Source organism: Daktulosphaira vitifoliae, unplaced genomic scaffold, assembly GCF_025091365.1.
Source record: "Daktulosphaira vitifoliae isolate Bord-2020 unplaced genomic scaffold, ASM2509136v1 Scaffold_5, whole genome shotgun sequence".
In the NCBI taxonomy this organism is placed as follows: domain Eukaryota; kingdom Metazoa; phylum Arthropoda; class Insecta; order Hemiptera; family Phylloxeridae; genus Daktulosphaira; species Daktulosphaira vitifoliae.
In genome coordinates, this window is record NW_026099576.1 from 6,340,294 (window position 1) to 6,363,971 (window position 23,678).

The 23,678-nt window shown below is 25.3% G+C and overlaps 2 protein-coding genes across 3 annotated transcripts in view; both read right to left on the bottom strand.

Annotated features, from left to right (window-relative positions):
• LOC126908445 (atrial natriuretic peptide receptor 3) overlaps window positions 1-23,678 on the bottom strand; it is a 173,252-nt gene that overhangs the window by 81,926 nt on the left and 67,648 nt on the right. The window lies entirely within an intron of this gene.
• The window catches only part of LOC126908442 (atrial natriuretic peptide receptor 1), a 154,735-nt gene that overhangs the window by 79,628 nt on the left and 51,429 nt on the right, over window positions 1-23,678 (bottom strand). For both annotated transcript variants that reach the window (XM_050690497.1, XM_050690498.1), the window contains 5 exons: window positions 18,074-18,188; window positions 14,790-14,934; window positions 13,699-13,977; window positions 1,075-1,207; window positions 714-795 (listed from right to left, as the gene is read on the bottom strand). In XM_050690497.1, the coding sequence (XP_050546454.1) occupies window positions 714-795; window positions 1,075-1,207; window positions 13,699-13,977; window positions 14,790-14,934; window positions 18,074-18,188 (754 nt within the window). The remainder of the gene's footprint in view (window positions 1-713; window positions 796-1,074; window positions 1,208-13,698; window positions 13,978-14,789; window positions 14,935-18,073; window positions 18,189-23,678) is intronic.

The window sequence follows — 23,678 nt, forward strand, 5'->3', positions numbered from 1 at the left end:
ACAGTACACTCAAATAAAAGAATTTATTTCTAAATAATTTTTTTGAAGTACACAGATTTATTAGAGGTAAAAATGGAAATTTAATTATCTCTTTTGTAAAATTAAAGTATATCAAAGTGAAATTATGTTTTAGCATACATAATATTTGAAAGAAATTAAGGGTTTATTATATGCTAGTATATAATAAGGGGTTTAATAAAAGGATGACAGGTGTTTAATCAGGAGGGCACAGACGATGTTAAATTTTTCTGACTTACAAAATACTAATCCTTCATACTTATTTAATCGTATCACTCGAGTTTTAGAGTGAGGTCTTAAATGGAATTAATTTTTTTTTTAAGAAGAAACAAAAAATGTTATTTATGGTTTGTAAATAAGTATCTAAGTCATTAAATATTAATTAAAAAATAAAATAATGTATAAAAAATAATTTAGTTAAAAGTTTTAGAGCTATATATTTTTAATTTTAATTAGTAAAGAATTTTTAATAACTCTTACAGTTTTTTTTATAATTGCACTGGATAAATAATGAATAAAACATTGAAGACATTATTTATTATTTATAATTATTTAATATATTAGAACAAAATAAAAAAGAAACTAAAATATAATAAAACGAATAACTTTGATAGTCCTCGTTTTATTATTAAAAAAAAAATTTACTCTAGAAAAAATCATGTAGCATTTAATAAACCTACAAAAAAATGTTTTACCTGTATATAAGTGCTGAAGCTATTGCTAGGATAACGACTACTGAACTAAGTACAATGCTTAGAATTGCATAACCAGGCATCGCTACAAAAAACGAATGAAAATTAATAATTTCATTTATAAAAAAATTATTCAATGTCGAAAAAAGGTTGTTTTATACATAGTTTTGATAATATTTTTTACAAATGTGTATACAAAACTAGAAATCTTTCAAATTCCTAAAGTTGATAAACAAATTATTTATTTGTAGTAAAAGTTAGTTATTTTGAACTTAGAACTTCAATAGAAAAAAGTATTAAGAATTTACCTTGGATGTGATCACTTATGAAGAATACGAAATAGACAGTAATGAAATTTTCTTACTTTTGCAGAGAGAATTGTCAAATCCACAAGCTGGAGTATCGGGCGGAGGACTAGTTCTACCACCAGCCCAATGGATGTTCATTCCTGGCACGTATTCCAATTTTTGTTTTACTCCTATGTAATTTGCAACAATCTACCAACAAAATTAAAATCCAGTTTTTAGCAAAGCACCTCTAGCTATAAATAAACTCTAGTTAAATACAAAGTGACTATAATAGAGAAAAAAATTACAAATAATTTTGTTCTTATGATATTTTTTATTTGATCAATGTTTACGTTTTAATATTGTTTAAATATTTGGATTAAGAAGTAAAAATTCACCATTAACTTGGTTTCATAATACCAGAGTTAGAAATAATGAGTTTCAATTTATATGATAGTTATTAATAATTAGTACATATGATAGTTATTAATAAAAATATTCTATGAGAACTATGTTCTTGTATCTCAACCAGAACAGAGATTACCGGGTTTCCAACTACCAAGGAAAGAATGGAGTAAGACACCAAAACCGGTCAATGAGTGACATAACTAATGAATGTCCCATTTATTCATTTAATAATGGACTTCACGGTCTTGACAAATCAACATTTTTAAGATTCTATTTAACTGTTGCAAGTGTCTAGATGTTTTTGTAAACTTGATAATTTTAATACCATACGAATATATGAAAATGTTTCACATTGGTGAATGCACGATAAAAAACTTGTGTTTAATACACGAGTACATTAATATAGTATTACTTGACCACATGATAATGCTCAGTTAAATAAACCAAATAACTTTCTCTTATCAAAAATTATAAATTTTCAATAGTTACTAAGAAAATGAATGTCTTGTCCAAAATAGAACACACTATATATGAAAAAAAATTGAATTTCTTATGCAATACAACGAAATGCATCATTATTTTTATAAAATAAATAAAATATACATATTCATTTATTTTGAAGCAAGTTGCAATAAAGAATTATCGAATTTAAACCATATCACAGGATAATGCAATAATTTTCTAAACACTTAAAATCACAGAATTCTAATCACAGATTAAATTATTAATACTCAATTATTTTTAAGTTACTTGAAGTACATCTAATTTATTGCAATGAATTATTGGTTTTTATAACATGACGTAAATATCTATTCTTTTAAAAAAAGTAAAAAGTTTTTATTTCCCTTAAAATATTTTAGAAAATATGTTTAATAAAAGAAAGCAGTCTTAAATTTTATGTAATCAATTAATTTTTATACAAAAAATGATGTTTCAGGATATAATTATACATGTCTTTCATAAATCCCCCAGTACCTCAAAAGTGCCATAACTAATTCTGCCGGCCGAAGGTCGTCCGGCTAACGGAAGCACTGGTGCGGAGATCTTCGGGTACCCTAGACCATATCCGGATACCACACTACAAGATATACTTGTCACAATAATAAGGTAGACCGCGTTGGCGATAAAAGTACGCCGTAGTTTCTCACTACTCAGTATAGCGGAGACCTTTCCTAAAGGGTTTTGCAGAAACTCGCTACCACTATTCCCTTTCGCCATAGTTTATGATGCACAGTAATGTACCACCTGGAACTACTAGTCATCATGTGATGGGTAATCAAACCGGGAACAGAGGGTTATCCTCTGCCCGTTAAGGATCAGAAAAGAACGTAAGATCTACTGTGTCTATCAAAACTAAATCCGGCATGCCTAACCGATGGCATGGACTTCAAGGATCCTAAGCTTATTCACGACAATACTAATGAGACCTCTAACCTGCTGCTCAATTAGAAAACTTGAAATAGGGATATGGAGACCCTAGAAAACTATGATAGATAAAAAGTTTTCCACCTAATACAGTAAGTATAAGATTTCAGGTACATTAATGGTGAAAAATCCAATGCAAAAAAAAAATTATCTAACTTTTCATTAGTCAAGTCAATAGGACTTCTGTGAATTCAACAATGCATTTGATAACTGACAACGAATCAACACTAACATCCGGACGAATTCATATACTATGTATCCCGTAGGGAACTTGAAAATTGGAGATAGTAAACTAGCATTTTGGTCTATGACAGTAGAGTAATAAAATCTTTTTAATAGCATAGAAGTCTGGTTATTTTGTTGTCGGCCCAGGAGACATAATAAAACACCGGCCTGTTGTGCAGTTGTACAATAACACAACAGTCAAGTCGGATCCGCGACGCAAAACAAACATTACTATTATTTTGATAATAAAATTTAAAACACACAATTTTTTATTTTTTCAATTCTTGTAATTTTAAAAATGTATGGTCTTTTGAAAAATTTCAATAAAATTATTCGTTTCATTTAATTGATGAAACAAAAAATTAAGAATCATATTATACGATAGAAGATTACAATTTTTGTGTTGTTTATAAGCTTATATTTACACTTTTATCAGAACTAATAGTGAATATTTAAGAATACTGTAATATAATTTCACAAATATTAGATATTCAATTATTTGTAGCTCAAATTTAACAATTAATTTTATAAGTAGTGAGTATTTTAATGATAAAACATGGAATTCTACACGAATCACATAAAAAATAATCTTTTAGTTATTTAAATAAAAAGAGTAGATCAATCACTTTACTTGTTTTTTTTATATATTTTCAATACTAAACTTTTTCTTAAGGTACATTAAAAAGATTGTGTAAGAATATATTTTTCAGATAGTTTTTCTGAGCAAACATTCAACGTAGTACATTCCTTTTCAAAGAATTATTACGATTTAAACAAAACTTTGACACACAGTTGTTGCTGAAGTAATATTTGAACAATGATTTCAAAAACTACATAAATATTGTTTCACATAAATTATACCGCTCAGCTAATTTATGATTAAAATATTTTCTAACGAAAAATATATAAATTATACCTATAAAATATTTATATCGATTAAATAATTAAAATTCGATTTATTAAAAACGAATCGAAACTAAACTAATGGTTTAAAAACAGTTAAAAATAAAAGCAATTTAAAGAGTTTATAAATATTATTTGTTTTTACAGAATTAATTGTTTAATAAACGGCATTATATATAGGCAATTTTGGTACATTTGTGACAATGTGCCGCTAAATTGGTATGCTTAATATAAAAGAAATTGTTCTTTTAGAAATCTTTGTATTTTGTTTAATTCTAAACAAAAACAAAGTTAATCTTATTTTTATAACTATTTAAACATTTTATCTTTTTTGAGATCTAAATTAACATTTTTTCTTACAATTAATACATTTAAGATAAATTGATTTATAAATATTTTTTTTAATTAGAAGTATACATTGAAAAAAAAAAATTCTTTTAGCACTTTATCGAAACGTTTTATACCTACTTTTAATGACCATTTCCACACTTAAAAAACGAAAATCCTACTTAATTTTATGTTTGTATTAATAAATTTAATTAATTAACATAAAATTAATATAAATATAAAATTTAAAATCATAATACATTATAAACTTTTATGCAGTCAGCTTTTTACGTATTTCGAACTAACTAAACTATAATGAGTTTAAGTTCATACTAAGTTTTCTCTTGAATATATAGATTTGGCTATTTTAATGCATTACTTACCAAACTGATAAATACTTACACAATTTAATTTTAATTTCATAATTAAAAAAAATTTGATTTGGTTTTTATGAACATCAATAGAATAATTTTTTTAATTCACTGAAGTACGAAATATTTGTAAATAAACATAAAATTGATGCTTAATAAAAACGGCTGGAAAAATTTTAATTTCTTTTTTACAAAAAAAAAATATTTTTATAAGAATAATATTGTTACAAAAAAATTTTTTTTTAAATCCTGGTCTCTACAAGTTTTGTAGAAAAAAAAATTAACTTGTTTTCTAATGAGGTAATAAAAAAAATTTATAAATAATAATCATTTATTTATGATTATTTTAAAAATTGATGATTTTTTTATTTTTCCATAATAAAATATCGTATGCTCTAAAATTCATATCAATACTAAAACAGATATTTGAAAACGATCTTTATGCATAAAAATTTACTATCAAGAATTGTTTAATCTGTTTAAAATTAGCAATAGATTAACACACTGCAGTGTGCAATATATTAAGATATATTAATATATTCAATAAGAAAAAGTACTCTACCAGTAATGTCAAAGATCATTGATGTTGTATTGATGACACTGTTAAATTGAAATGGTGCTCTAATGNAAGATATTGTATTGATGACACTGTTAAATTGAAATGGTGCTCTAATGATGGTATGCTGTTAGTTTGTGTATATTTTTTTATAGTTTAAATTTGTTAGTTATCTGAGATGTATTTTTTTATGTGTAATTGTTATTGTTGAAAATGTTTAGTTTTCATTGGTTTTATAGAGTTTCATCTTGTCATTGAAAATATTAATTACTGATGTTGAGCCAGAAGGCTACTTTTTTATATTATTATCATCGTTTACTGTTTATTATTATAAATTGTTGAATTATTTATTTATTTAGCTTAGGAACACACACATGCACACTTGAGCACTACATAGATCACTGATAAATTTATTTAGTAGGTAAAATTACGTATCAAATTGTAAATTTCCTTCGAATAAACAAGCTTTAAATGTTTTATTTTACAGCTTAAGTATTATGGAAATTTTAAGGAACACTATACTCAGTAAAGTCGATAAGATAATCCAAAATTTCTTCATTGTTCAGTTATTGTATTGTTAAATGTTATTTCATAGTTTATTCAACGCAATACATTTGCTCTCACATCTAATATTTGTCGTTATTTAGAAATTATTTAAAACAATTTTTCAAACACAATTTATAAAAAAACAATTTGTAAAAAAAGGACAAGTGTTAGAAATGTATGTAATACATTTATAATATGTGACCCGCGCCACCTCTGTCAGCCATCGCACCACTATTTCCATTTGGTAGTTTGACTGACTAACACCGTGTGCCATACGCCACGGTCGGTGTTGGTCCATCAAGTGCCGGTAGGCCGACGACGACCCGCCGCTAATGACACGTTGAGTGTTCTTCGTGTCGCGATGTACGCCCAACGGGTCCGGCGGACGTGTCGGACGACCGATTACGACGAACCGATACTACTCCGCACAGTCATCATCAAAGCTGCTAACTTTTTAACGTCCGGATCGGACACCGCGTCGCCAACGCCAGCCAAGTGTTGCCATATTATGCGAAGATTATTATTAATTGTGTTCATCATTTTGTTTTTTTTTTTAATAATCTGTTTTTGCTCATCAACAATATACGGGTCACTACCATCAAAATCGGAGTCGACTTCATTATTGCGACATAAGTCGTGTCATAGTGAAACCCAATTTATAATTTATTTTTACTAAAGCTATATTTATCACGAACCCACTTTCACGAATTTACTTTATATGTTGGTAAATACACGTCTAATAATTGTTTTTGCTAACAAAATGTTTTCAAAATTTCCTCTACCAAATAAACAATTGATAAAGTAAAATAAACATCTCCTAAGTTCGGTTTGAAAATATGTTTTGTTTTTAAGCGTTACTATACAGGAAACGAGCAATTATAAAAACAAATATAATAGAACGCATAATACCCATCTTCCATAATCTGTTTTGTTACGAATTAACGCCATTAGAATAACAAAATAATTTTAATACCAATAATTCATCATAATGAACGTTACAATTTATAAAACAACTTATGTACTATGATTACCATTTACTCAGCTATTGTCAATATCTAAAACTAATATTCTTTTTGTATATTTAAACATTTTACGAACACTTTCAACATTTACAAATTCTAATTGATTTAAACTATAACAAATATTTCAGAAATATTTTATAGTGACTTTGAATAATTTAGCCTTTATACTGCTGAAAAATGTCAGTTTTTAAGTGTTTAAAGTAATGACTGGAGGTAAGCAATGGGTGGTGCTACTTTTATCACCAGACATTTCTCAGCCTCACTCATCCCGTCTATCTAGGTTCAAAAATGAAAATAACGTCTAAAGTACTGGTCAAAAACTTTCTTATAAACCAGTCATTTTATAATTAGACCATTATCCAATAAATAAGCTGAATTTCCCATTTGAAAAATAAAAGTTGACACCCTTTTAAGGTATAAGAAATAAATATAAAATATACTATGACTGATAAATTGAAAACTAAATGTCACTAAAAGAAACCAATAAAAAATTGTCAATATAATTTTAAAAATTTGATTAATTAAGTGGTGAATGATAAAAGAATCATCTTGTATTACATTATATATTGTATATATTTAGTACTATAGAAGAATGGTGTGGCCGACCCCCTAACACAACTGTCTAGGGTTCGAAACTCGGTCACGGGCGGCTACATTTGCCAAGCGAGAGATCAGTTTGGTAATTGGAGTCTCCATCCCTCTCTCCGGCAATCAACAACCCGTACCGGTGAATCAATGGTTAAGGAACCTCCACTTTTGGGGATGCAACTATGGTCTTAAAAAGCAATAAAAAAAAATGCATTTATTGAATAAAATATATATTACATTATAGCACTAAATACTAAAATTTATTGTTATTTCACGATTTTTTACAATAATAAACCTATCTATATTTTCATGATTTTGTTCATAATTGTGACAAAGAAACACGTTGTTAGTTAAAGTTAAGTTAGTCAAATTATCTAAAAAATTAATTTAAAAAAAAATTTCTCAGTTTTTCATCAAATCATTTATATATATTACAATAAAGCTATACTACCATATTGAAATGAGGTAATTAATACTAATTTAGCCAAAAATGTTGACAAAAGAGTATATTCTTACTTTTTTTGTTTTTGATACTAAATATTTGAGATTTTGTTTTTCTTGACCATTAATTGTGTTAGAAAAAAAAACTAAATAAAAAAATATTTTTTAAATAGTTATAACGGAAACTTAAATGTGCCTATTTATGGAGTCTATTTATACATGTATGTATATGTATATCATTTCCAAAGTCATCATTTAGTAAGCCGTAGAAAAATTTACTATTCTTGAATAATACAAACGACAATGATCACTCGGTTTTTCTTATAATTCAGTAAATGTTAAGGACAAATCCACGTCATACAAAAACACTACTAAAAAAGTTAAAATAAAAACGACATTCAAAGTACCATGTGTTATCATATGTAAACAAAAACTTTTGTCCTATTCACACGATTACAATAATTATTCTGGTCAGGTGACAAATGTTCAAAACTTTGTAGTCGAAATCTTGATTTATTTTTTATTTTGTCCTTCATCTGTTAAACAACTCACCACCTCTGCGTTTCTACTGTTGTGATACAAAAATTCAATATTACAACTTAAGCATCGACTTATGATAATTGTTAGAGTTATTGAGTTGATTCATAAATAATATTCTGCGGTTTGTTACTTATTTTCAGAGCAAAGTTCATTCTAAAAACTAATTCCCTCGAAATAAGACAAAAATATTCGTAAAATTACTGCAAGTAAGTTTGCAGGGACAACGACAAAGTAAACAAATTTCGAGAAAGTTAATTACAAACCAACCTACTCTTTTAAATTCATTTATGTCCTGAGCAAGTAGTATACCATTAAGTACGTGATCGTTTTTCAAAGCAGAACTTTCTCAGAACACATAATTAAACCACAGTTTGTTACTAAATGCATAATATATCTTTTAAACAATGATTGTAGTAATTTAAATTTTAGTACACTCCGACATCTGCCAGGACTTGCGGCTATTAATATTAAAAATAATTATTCATCTAATACAGTTTAGTGGTTTCTATAAAATGCGTGTACACTACCGAGTAGTTTTATGCGAATATTTTATATCTTAAAAACTACAGTTTTGAACCGTGTCAAGAAGGTATCGCAACAAAAGAATGAAAATAACACGACCAAGTATTTATTTGGATTCCTGTATGTTAAAAAGAAAAATATTATGAACTGTTGTAATTTTCGTGTAATTTCGTCAACAATATATAAAATATTATGTTATACACGTCAACGTCTAACAATGATGTATAACCTTCGCACAATAACCAAACAAATCTTTTAGAAATTAATATCAAGAAACTCAAAATTCATAAAATATCAATACAAAAACATTTCAACACTTTTTGATTTAATATTAATTTTCTACTAAAAAAGCTCTAAATGAAATTGAACTTTATGTGTATATAGATAACTTGTTCTAATGTAATACACCATTGTTTTAAAAAATAAAATGATTCTAATTTTTTTTTTTAAATTTTGAAACCTAAAATAATAGTATTTTTACTCAAAATTAAACGTAAATTCGTCATCTCACTTTATATAGAAAAATTATTTATTAAATAATTCAGCTGGTTTTTAAATTATTTTTAACCTTCAAAAAGTGTGAAGGTAATTTTTTTTATACACAATAGCCAATCACATTGATTTAATGTGGTTGGCTTTTGGTTAATCACTAGTGAATAATAATCTCTTCATTTTTTTTAGCTTTAACTACTATATTATAAATAAAATTAAAATTCTACATACATAAAAGAGGTCTCTACCATTAATTTAATACTAATATTTTATATATATCAAACATTTTAAAAATAAATGAAATACGAGTTTTTGTAAGCTTTAATTAATGAGTAAGTTGTTTGTTTACAGTATTTGATTATAATTAAATATTTTTAGTATGATTATACTTAAAACCCCAGTATACACAAATGTAATTTTTATATTAATTCTAAAGACTGAGCAAGTTATTGATTTTTCAAAACTCATTAAAATTAAATTGATCGAAAAAAGTTAACAAGTTAATAATTAATCCATCATTTTTTAAATAAATTTAATTTAATTTAAATTTATTTTGAGATAATAATATTAACAAAAGTTGAATTAAGTTAATTTAAGTATTATTAGGTTTACAAAATATCAGCAGAGTAATCAAATATTATTGGACTTCAATTTTTTCCTACTTACACTTTATTTTTTATATAACAAAACATTAACAAGTTAAAATTAAGTTAACGTAGATCTAAATTCTAAATCATATATATGTACACCTGTTAGCTAAATATTTAACTTAATTTCAACTGATCAATTCGTTTATGTTCAGACTTGCTATTTAAAAAAAAAGTTCAATAAGCTAAAAAATTTACAATAATAAATATTATTAAAAAAAAATATATTATAATTTGATAACATTACATAATATGAATTTCACTTTTGTAATTTTGTGTTCGTATTTCAGATTTTAGGTATATAAAAATAAAATATTTAAGCTATAAAATTAAAAAAAAGTATATTTTAATAATGTGTTGATAGAATAACTAGTAATTAATAGTTACGTACTGGGCGTAGTTTAGATTAGTAAACAGTTGAATTGACAAAAAGATTGGGCAATCATCTGCACTTATGTTTTCAACTCGATGACAGAAAATTATTTTAGTTTTTACTGGATCGGACTCTATTATAAGAAATTATAGGTAGGCAATAAAAAATTTCTACCTAAATAAAACATTATTAGGCATAACATATATGCATATGTCATTAAAAAATCAATTTTTTAACATATTAGTATTAAACATTTGTCGATACTTACTTCTGTTAAAACTACAGTAGAACTCCAATTATCCGAACTCCGACCATCCGAATCGCCGATTATCCGAATCACTTTCAGAAAAAATCAGAAAAAAATTTGTCCAAAGTCCGCGGCGTCAGTGTAGGCACAACACGTGGTAAGAGTTCCCACTCCAGTTCCGGCGCATTGCAGTCACCTGTCATTGTTTGTTTTGATTAGTCAGTGAATGGGTCCCGGTCCCCATTAATTCGGATAATTGGAGTTCTACTGTATATATTATCATAGAATTATATAAATACTAGAGTTTTAAGTGTATTATTCATACCAAATAAATATAGATGTATTAACTTGCTATAAAAATTATTTTTATAATACAATTGTAAAAGATATTGTAAACATCGGAAAAATAAAAAATTATTACGTATTTTAAAAAAGGAATCAACGATAGAAAAGTATACTCATACTTAAACCATTTTGGACATTCGCCAAGTTCGAAATTGAGCCAATTCACAANATTATCATAGAATTATATAAATACTAGAGTTTTAAGTGTATTATTCATACCAAATAAATATAGATGTATTAACTCGCTATAAAAATTATTTTTATAATACAATTGTAAAAGATATTGTAAACATCGGAAAAATAAAAAATTATTACGTATTTTAAAAAAGGAATTAACGATAGAAAAGTATACTCATACTTAAACCATTTTGGACATTCGCCAAGTTCGAAATTGAGCCAATTCACAAGTGCCCGAAACCAATGTGTGATCACGTACACCCACGTCCAGTATTGGAGTAGATCTCGAAACTAGACGTAAAACAAATACTATAAAGTTGTTGCAAAAAGTATGAAAGTGCTAGCTACCGATGTTATCATTACACTTAAGTAAGTTGAAAAACTTGAACTGTGTTAACGAAAATTAGAAAAGAATATAATTTTATTATAGTTTAACAAACTCAACTTTACACCATTAAACAATGTAGTGGAAAACGCTATTGATAATTTGCTTGTTTGACAGTTAGTTACGAGAAAAAAACATTATCTATAACGTAAAAACAGTATAATGACTGAGTCATTGTTTTTTACACGATTTTGTTAAAGAAAGGAAATTAAAACTTTAATAAATTTTGAGAGAGATGGAACATTAATTTCTGCCGATCACTAAAAAAGTAAAATTAGCTACATTAATTTAAACCAGCATACTGGTAAACACAGAGAAATCTCTCCTCTCTCTTATATAACATCAATATTAATAAAGATGTAATAGTTGTATTTAATTTAATAATAATACTAATTTTATTGTATACACATATAATATATATTGTATATATTATATATTGTGCACATGTAAATACAATATAATTATATTATATTGAATAAGCATACAAGTCACAAATTTTATATATATATATGACATTACATAACTATCATAATGTGGTATATTAATATACCAAATATACAGAGTATCTATTTATCGTAATCCAATTAATTACTCGATGATAATAAGTAATTTATAATTGATAAATCATAACATATAAGTAATTTAAAAAGAAAAACATTTTTTTCAATATTATATTTATTTTGCGAGTAATCGAGAGTGGTTTATGATAAACGGATCACTAGATCACTCAAGTTTGAAAATAATTATAAAGTTTTTAGTTCTCATGGTGTTCTCTCTAGTTAAATACAGTAGCTGTTATTTATACATTACCCACGGGGTAACAGGTTTTATTATTTATCAATTTCCTTCGACCGAAACAGTCGCAACAATCTAAAATTTGTCCATTTCCATTAGGTAGCTGTGGTATAAGACAAATGTGAAAACATTTATCATTATTTTAACTGACTGTTGACGGTAGCAAGTATACAAAATATCAGATGAATTTAGAGAAATTATATTATATTACACCGTAAAAGCCAAAATACAGGTACACTATTTTTATAAAGTCACTACTTTAAAGCCTGTATATAAAAATAAAATAATACTAATGATGAAACAAAAGCCAAATAGCATAAACAATATGGTATTTTCCAACGCATCAAGCTGGAAAGAATGTGTTAAGTGCTCGGAAACGGGTCGCTATGTGCTTTCAAGTGGTTCTTTGAAGAATAAACATTAGCGAATACATTTTGAAGATTAACATTATCAAAACAATGAAATGTTATGAAAGACAATACGGATTTAAAACCATCTAATAGTTTTCTTTATTTGCTTCTAGAACTTTCAGTTAAAATATAACAAATATTTACTAAGAGGTCGGCAATTGTAGTGGATAGAAACGTATGTTTTATCACATGGGTTACCGAGTTCGATCCCCAGGGTGACAACAAGATTTTCCTTGTGATTTTCTCATTGGTAGTATTGGTATTTGGTGCAAGACGGCCATAATACCCGTCCCGTCCATCATTGGCATAAACAAAAGCTATCTTTGACTCTCTAACTGTTAGAGAGTCAAAGTTCATATGTTAGAGTCTAACATATGAAAGAAAACCACCACCCTCTGTACCATATTAAGTTCGGAAAATAGAAGGGTGTAAGACTGATCATCATCAATCAAGTATTTAAACTAGTTCTTAATATGATGTAAAAGTTTTTTCATAAGTCAAATCATTTTTTTTGTTTCCATAATATTTTTGATAATTAAATTATATTAATTAATTCAATATTTGTATCAAAAGATCTTACTGAGTAGTGTAAGTCAGTCGATTCGCTTACTAATATTTTCTAATTTTATCAATTCATTTTCATTTGTATACTATGGATAAATTTTTAAGTGATCGTTCTAAGAGAAGAGAGAGGTAACAAGAGTTTGAGTGCTTTCAACAATCTTATAATTCAAGTGCGTTTGAAAAAGTTGAACGAAAAAGTTCATTTTTTCATGTTATGAAACAGTAAATATACAGTTTCAAAGTATATAAGAATAAAACATAACTTTAAATATTTTACCACACCACTGGGACTTTGTCTTGAAATTGCCTACTATGTTCACACTAAGAAACCTAATTCTTACAATTACACATATTTTAACATGTATTATAAAATGTTATTGACGCATTAATACCTTAAATTCATTTGTAACTGGATCCATGTCAAGTAAAGAATAATCAGCGATACGGTCACCGTTGGCATCAATATTGACATCACCGGTAATACCGGTGAACGTTTTATTCCACATAGCTTTTACTATAGCCGCACCGTCTGATTTGTTACCCCCTCTAGCTAGTGTCTCGTTTAACGCCAAGCCATACAATAAAACTGCATCGTAAAAAGATGTAACAAATGTTGATACTGATTCGTTGCCAAATGTAAAGTTATACTTCTCTTCTGCCACACGTTTAACCTATAAGCATTTGATTATTAAAAAAGTAAAAATATTCACACGATTATAGCTTTATATATATATATATATATATATATATTTTAAATTAAGTAACTAGTAATTTCATCCGAAATTCATTGATTATTTATACAAATATTAGATTATAACTTGAATGAACCATTTATTCTAATGTAAGTATAATATTATGTGACATATTTGAACGATAAAATCGATATACTTTAGTAAAAATATCAAATAAAATTAAAAAATTGTAAATTTGTTGATAAGGGACGGTATGGCCCAACAGTAACACGGCAGTATTTGATCTACACTGTTTCAGGCTTGAGACTCAGATACGGATGATTTTGTTTACTGAACGAGGGATCAACTCAGTGATTGGACTTGCTATCACTTTCTCGGACGACGGACTAACGACCTGTCCCAGAGTATTTAGTAAGGAAATCTCATCTTTGGATGGGGCTCAATTGCCCATCATAAAATATATATTTGTTAGACCAATTACAGTTATCTTTCAAATTTTCTTTTACTAATCGTTTTTGAAATTCCAGTAGATAGTTACCCTGGTTGTAATGGATTTATTAGGTTAAATCAAATTTAAAAATAAGATATTTTAACTATTCAAAAATCAAAGGTCAGTATTAACGTTATTTACTTGCCCTCAATCAAATTTTGGAATTTAACTAATATATTTTAATCTACAAAACTCTCTAGAGATTTGTATGAAATTTAAATTGCTTAATAATAAAAGTTTATACAGTTTGAATACACCATTGACTAGCTATTTTGTGTATACATATTTTGTCTTAACTTACTTCCACGGAAAAGTTTCGATATGCGTCGTTGTTGGGAGTACGTGCAGTCACAGTGAGTAATGCTGTGTAAGCCTTTTTTGCTCTCTCATTTCGTTCAGCTGTATCGTTGCTCACATACCATGGCGTCAAGGATCCGTTGTTCATGCTGTATAACAAATTTTAAATTAAAATTTAAACAATTTTATAAGATATTTCTAAACTAAATGATAAAGTTCTAAAAACAGTGTGTTTAATTTGAACTTATATTTAACAATTGTTGCCTGCTGTAAGAAAAATTAGTTTTTTTTTTTTTACAAAATTTCCAGTTAATTACTAAAAGTCAAAAAATGAAATATTTTTTGAAATAATAGTCCAAAAATCAAAGAAACTATAGTAAAAGTATAACTAATATATTACCGAGTACAATGTAATATTATTAATATTTCTTTAGGTATTACATAAAAAACAAGTTAAAATATGTAATTATATATATATATATATATGATGTTTCAAATGAGTGGAACAGAATTTTAAAATAAAAATTCTATCTGTTTTGTTTTATTTTTTGATAAAATACGTTTTCTAGTCATGAAAAGTAGTCCTAGATTTTTTTACTTTCGTTTCTTCATGTAACCTTATAAACCGCTGTCACGTGTCACAGTGATAAAGAAAACTCAAGAAAAAGAGAAAAACACTGTAACGAAAAATGTTTCACCATCAGCCAACCTAAACATAAATGTTTTTGTCATCTTAAGACTTTAGTACGATCGAATGTACAATAGGAAAAACTAATAACAAGTTATTTTTTACCATTTTTCCAGGTAAAAATCTCACAGTTCTTCTAGTCTCATCATTATTCTTTGTGAACCAACAGTCTTTCATGCAAGTTTAAATGTGTGGAAATATAAATTAAAATCCTATATAAAACTGGAAATAGTTTATGTAATAAACTTACTCAAGGAAACAATATTTCTTTTTATAGCTAAAATATAAAACTACATAGCTTAAAATTTAATATATATATATATATAAGGATCTTTATCTTTTTAATTATTATTATTAATATGATAATATTATAATTATACTTATTTTGGGAAAAAAATATACAGATTCTCTTTGGAAACACGCACCAATGATACATAAAAAAAAATTAAGATCACTAATACGTTTTCCGATGAAAAAAGTATCTTGAAATAAAAAGCGACATTTTGTTTGAACACATTGCACCGTGTAATGCAAATGTAACGAACCATAATATCATTACATCTGTAAAATATATACAACTCAGTACAAGTTTGGTTTATTTACAATTGTTTCATTCTGAAATCTTGATTCTCTAAATCAGGATTTACAAACTAATGGAGTTTGCAAATGTATAGTGTAGTACCATTGTTAAGAAATCAATTTTTTATTTAAATACTTGCTATCTATAACTCATCTCAATGTACACTAATTTAATACAAAAATTTACCATCAATTTCGTTTCATAATGATAAAAAATTTTTAATTATTCTTAACGAGAAATATGTATGAGATTAAATTAGTTTTTTAATTAATCTAGAAAATAAGCAATTTATGATTTTATACCCTTCGGAAAAATACAATTAAGTTTGTAAATCCAAAATGTTTTTAGGAGATTTTAATTTTCAACTAATCAAATTTTATCGAGTTCTACAAATATTATATTATTATTTTCAGTATAATAGGTTTTTTCATATTTTAATGGAATATTTAATTAAAATTATGTTTGTTTCTGATGTTAAAAACTTTGTAAATATATTATAAACTATGGTACAATTACTATTCTTAAAACAATTGTTCTTAATGCTAGTCTAACATATTAAATTAATATATTTTGGCTTGATTATGATGAGAATAAATGTTGAATCCTTAAAAGTCTGAAAATGTATTCATATAATATTTTTGATGGAAAAAAAGACTTTTATTAAATAAAGATTAATAAATTACTTTTTTAATTACATATTTTATATCCTTCTAATATATTTAAAATAATTGAACTAATGTAATTAACAAAGTAGTAATACGAGACCACAGAAAGTAAAAAAACATTTATAGAACGACACAATATTTATAAATATTATTTACTATTAGTTTTCATTTTATTTTATACATTCATTTTTCATACAAAGCATAAACGATCACATACACTCACAGTATACAGGTGATTTTTTAAGAATGATACCCCTCCCCTTTTTTTTTTTGTTAAACAATGGTTTGTTTTATAAAAATATATATATTAAAATTTAAATAATTTTTATAAACTATAGTAAATATCAAGTTTATTGTAAGAATAAACTATTTCTGAGAGTAGATTTTAGGGGTAACTTTCAAAAGTTAAATGGGAATCTATAATTAATTTCTTACTATTACATAGATAATAGTCTAAATAAAATGTTGACAGGTCGATAGCAAATTTTGTAATATTAATTTATGAGTTATTAGCATTTGAAGATTTAAAAAAAGTGATGAGCGTGGTAATGTTTAGTAAATATATTTAAACTAATAATTGGCACAAAAAATATTAATATATCACAATGTTTAAAAAATTATATACATTTATTTCAAAACAGCAATAGATATTTAAACATTTTTAGGTAACTTTGATAATTAAGTGCTAACGTTATTCATATCAATAGAAATCCTTATAATTTAATAACAAAACGTAAAGTGATGTTATTTAGAGACATTAGTTTTCTTTTTCATATTTTCAAAGTTCAAATAATATATAGCATAATAAAAGTAAATTTTCAATATAAAGGTCAAGCAAAATTAGTATACTTTTAAACAGTATATTAAATTTAAGAAATTACATAAAAAAGTGAATTATATTAAGACGTCCCTGAGGAGTTTTAATAAATAATCATAAATTCAAATTTGTTCAAAATACACAAATTAATAGTAGACGTAACTTAATAAATCATGTTAATAATGGGAATATAAAAAAAATAATTCATCATCAAAATTCAATGTCAAATGTTTACCTACATAATAAGAGAAATAGTGTATAAAAATATTATTGAAAAACCTCTCAAATTATTTATAATATGTAAAATGTTACTATTTACAGTATTAATCATTACATATCCTGGAAATAAATAACTTTACTGATCAATCATTTAAATTTTTTAATATTAATATTGAACAAATAATTAAATAAATTAATAGTATTATTCACTCTTTTTGGATTATATTCTTTAGTTTTTCAAATTGTTGAAATTATAAAAAAATATTCTGTAGATAACAACGTAATATACGTATACACATATAACAAGATTAATATTTACCTGCTAAACAGCTCAATATTGAAAAAAACATATTCACCACTGTCAATCATATTAAGTTCTTCGGCCGCTAATAGTATTTCTCTCACTGTTAACGGGTTAGCACATACCACCATTACTAAAACAATTAATGAATTAATTTAAAAGTTATATTGTTATAGAATAATTAAAACTAATTTCGCTATGAAATTTTTTCCTCTAATATTTTTAAATTAGCTTAAAATATTGTCGTTAATATTCAAGAATTCTTGAACGATCGCGACGTTTTTCGAATGCCTCACTAATTTTTTATACAAATTTTTATTTTTCACATAAATTTTAAGTAAATATACTGTTACCTTTTAATTTCGAGTCAAATTATAAAATTTTAAAATTAAGATTTTTTGTGTAGAAGTATATTGAAAATCCAAATATTTTGAGGGTGATTTTATTTTATGCGTGTGTAATAAATACCCAAGTTTTAACTTTTAATTAGAATTTCAGTAGCAAAAAACATTGTAACTTTGTACGTTATTTTTGAGTACAATAAAGGTAAAATATAATACATTCAAATAGGATATAACAAAAGTTTTTATGGTAAAAATAAATAATTTTTAATAAAATACATTATACTAATAAACAGTGTATAAAATCACTTAAGAAGACTTTATTTTTAACTTGACAGAATAAAAATCCGTAATTGATAAATAATAAAAAAGCTTTTATTTTTAATAAAATATTTTTTAATCCATTTAATAATACTTACCATTTAAAATTTTAAAACAACATTAAATGGTGCAAGTATTTGTTTAAAATATATTCCCTGTCAATGTAATAAATTGTTTAAATGTAATAGTAAAAAGCAATTAGTATTTCATATTTTTTAAAGAGTAAATAAAATCGCTTAGTATTACAAATATAATATTGATATTGATTATTAAAATATAGATATTAGCTGTTCATCTTTTTAAATTAGTTCTATAATATTTTGCAGTTGAGTTGTTCTTGAATTTTTAATATTCCAAATTTCTACTGGTAATTTAGTTTTATCTCTTAACTGTAAATATTATTATTATTTTTAAATGAACTCATAGAGTTAACTTAGAAAAATAACTTAAGTATTCCTAGTGCAAACTACAATTTAAATAACTATACTGCATCGATTTAATTACACTAGTATAATGATAATGATAAAAATGAAAATGAAAATGTTGGTAGTTTTAATGTTTACGTTAAAACAAAATAATTCCGTCCGTGGTCCCATGCAGTTTTGGTTTATCCATTTTTGACGAAGTGACTAAGCATCCCCTTTTAAATAATAGGTAACATGTTCATCACTTAAATAACGATTTACTGCTGAGCATTAGAAATTTACTGTAATAAAAGGTTTTTTGACTTTTCTAGGAACTACGAAACTAATTACATACTTTTTGTATTCTAAAAAATTCATAATTAATTTTTCCATAATTTACTTATAAATAAAATAATTCTAAAAAAAAAAGAGAAAAAACATTTCTCAATTTTTTTTTCTTTCATCAAGTAGTTGGAAGCCACTCATACTTGAAAATGATAGTTTTAAATTAAATTATTTGAACTATAATCAATATTTAAATGAAATATTAAAAGTAAATACTTCTTTTAATAGTCGACATATTGTTGAAGTTATGTTAGTTGTTAATTTTACATGAGTTAACATTATTATGTTTCTAAGAAAATATAAGTTCATTTCGTTTGTAAAAATATTCATTTTAAAAACGATAATTTTTTTTAATATGCTCATTATCCATACAAATGTTTTACGGCCAATTCAGACATTTATCATCAACAGAATACTGTTGACGATAAAAAAAGTCTTGTAATAAATAATGTGCTTCCGCTACTTCAATTTCCGCAAGAAATATGTATAAACTTCTATAATCGTCTTTATTTTAATCCAGTACCCGTTTCGCAAATCACAAACTTTTATTATTACGCAGGAAGATATGCAAATAAAAATGCTTCAATATATAATATTTGTTTATGTATAAAAATAAGTTGCATTATCCGTAAACATACAACTTTAATCAAACATTTGTTTGTATAAGAAACACTTTATTATTTACTGATAATTACTACTATGAACACATAACGTTTTTAGTAGTCAATAATTACGAAAAAAAATTTAAAAACAGATTCCCACAACTGGTGAATTGCCAAATATTCGTCACTTGCAAAGCCGTCGGAATACTATACTTGAACAATTATTGGTGGTCACTTGTCAGTTTCCAACGGATTGTCGGTAAATACGATACAAGTCAAAGGAATTAATGACTTGACAAGTTTACACTTGTAGTTCACTGGTGCACACTTTTTACTTGTCAAGGACTTGGCCAATATTTGATTTTAGGGTGGCTATCGATAACATATATTTTCTTCCCCAACCAAATCTATATTTTCACATTATTAGTTAGGCCTAATTAGTTAACCTAATTTAATGGATGGATGATATATAGGAATAACAATAACTTATAGTACTTTATGAATTAATTATAATGTAATTTACAATATAATTATAAATTGAATTTGTAAATATATATATATATTTTTATTACTATATAATATACGACTAACGGCTTCAGTGAAGTATAATTAGTACAAATTATGAATAAAATATAAATCTAAATCATTAACAATAATAATTAAATACAAAAACATTTTACAGCATATAAATTTAGGGCTACAAGATTATTAGAATTAAAAAAGTTAAATTTACTTATTTTATTACATTCCACAAATATTCTATTTAGTGTTGTGTTATAACCACAAGATGTTCTATGATATAAAACAGAAAATTTTGAATAATAGCGTGAAAAATATTGGAGAACATGGATTGATACAATAAATAGAAGTAGAGGGAAAAATATTTAGTCATTTAATAATTTGTACATGTAGAGTTTTCTACTGAGATATTTTTTTAACTTACGTCGAACCCGTTGTAATAACTCTATTAAATCAACTTACAAAAGATTCCGCAGGAGTCTACCATTTTCTAATACGAGTCAAATCAAGGCACAATACAAAGTTTTAAACAGTTAAATAAAAAATTATATAACTTATTAACTTATTAATATTATGTATTAAATAAATATTATTGGATAATTTAATCTTTCGTTAAATTATAATATCACAACTAATTATCTGCTTTATTTTTGCAAACAAAAAGTTACATCACCTAATTTCAAAAACTATAAATATTCTTTTAATCTTGTTATTAATCATATTTGTTATTATTAATACTATAAAAAAACTTTTTTTTACGTTAGAATAATATTTTTACTATAAAATTTTATCAACATCACTAGCCATTTTAATTAAATTAAAATTAAATAGATAACTAAAAACTAAAAAAATTATAGGTAAAAGTAAAGAACTATCTTAACTAAAAAAATATATAAAACTAAAAGGTATCGAATCAAGAAAACTAGCAAGACTAAAAAATATTTAAGCACTGTAGCATTAAAAGAACAAATGATACATGACTTAATATATACATTAATATTTTTACCAGCCTCCAATACAATTATTTGGCATTTTGAGGAATAGTACACTTTGTCTTTGTTTATTACTTGTACAAGTGTACAAGTACTGACAAAACTAGATGACTTGGCAAGTATAAAATTATTGGCGTACTTGACAAGTACACCTGTCGTGAGAATCCGTCTTAATTACTAATAATACTAATCGTACCCATACTCATAGTACAAACAGAAATAGTAATAATAGTCTCATGTTAGCATAAGATTTTAGTTAAAGGCCAACCTTAAATTTAAATATAAAATTCTCTTTTGTTCTACTAAAACTCGTACCTTACTTATTTTATCAAAATCACGATTAAATTTTACATTTCTTTTTATAACGAATAATCTAATTATTAGTAGACTATAACTATAAAATACGGTATTGTAATGTGAAATTTTAATTTTATGAACAATTCAATTATAATGTAATTTACTATATCTTGTCTAAATAGTATTCAATTAAACGATTTTACAATATTTTCTAGAGTAACATGTTCACAAAACAGACAGCTAAATTTAGTTTTGAACATAATCGGTTGTGATTTCTAAGTTAACTTGTCTGTATTAAAATTGACATTTACTATATCTAACAAAAAAGTATGTAATTACGGTAATTTGACTTTGAATTGTATTAATATTAGAAAGAAACAATCTTATTTCAAACTAAAAACATAGACAAATTTGGAACTTGGTAAATCATCTACAGTTTAACAAAATAAGAACAGCAGTTTAACGTGCACTAAATATGAAATTGATAAGTTATATAATTCGACACATTCTTTTATAGCTCATTCTACTTACGCAAATAGCAATAAAACTTTTCACAAATATAATCAAAAACCGGATTTGTAATTTTCCTACCTATCATTATTTGATTCTTACAATGGTTTGGATATAAAATATATTATAAGAATCGTAAAAAAGAACATATTCACAAGCAATTTCGGTAAAACTGTTTCTATGAATAATTTATAGACAGCTTACCATCAGACTTGTACTATATGATCCAAATTCTACAACATCAACCCTCAAAGCTCCTTTATAATAGTATGTAATATCACTATCTGTTACCTAGACATATTCAAAGATATTATGGAACAAACAATACTTTTCAAAAATATATAAAAACAAACGTCTGTTAAAAAAAATACTGGCTACATAATGGTTTGATAACTAAGCTTTTATGAACATAGTTATTAACTTTTTCCTTAACTTTACTTTCAACTCAATTATTATAATTTTGTACCTATTTAGACACAATATTTTCGATTATACTATTGAAAAATATGAAACATAAATAAATATTGAACTTAGTAATTTAAAATTACTAAGCTTAAAAACGTTTTATGTCAGAGGAAACAATTAATCATTACTTGTCATTCTATTTGTAAAACTAAAGCAAATAAAACTTAAAAACATTGAATTTAAACGAATTTTTTTATTAACAAATAATTTAAACATTAAATTTTTTGTAATTTGATTTATGATAAAATTTTTAAATTATAATACTTTTTGCAACTTTATAGTTACATGTTTCCGATAAAATTTTAGACTCAATTTCAACATAGTAAAAATAATAATTTGCCTTAGTAAATCCTGATAACTGCAGAAACTACATAAATTATACGAGAAAAGCTTGACTTATGTAAATGAAATAAATGTTAATCCTAGAGAAATGGTAAAAAAATATTTATTTTTTAGAACCTTTGCTAAGTACACAACACATAAAATATAATTATAAGAAGAATATAAAATTATACGTCAATGTTGTGCAAGGGGGAAATTTTTCAAAAATTTTAACCAAAATAAAATGAAAATAAAAGATGAACGACTAAACACAAAATAAACAATGGATTTCTCGTTGATTCGTGAAAAAAATATATACTCAGCAATGAGTGAAATATAATATATAAATTAAATAAAAATTTCTCGGAACTTTACAGTAGTGAAAGTTAACTAAAATGATTTAATATAGTTTATATGGCATCAAAAATATTAGATTAAAAGAAAGTTCGCAACGATTTACTTTAAGACACTACAAAATTAAAGTAAATAGTTAAATTCAATAGAGT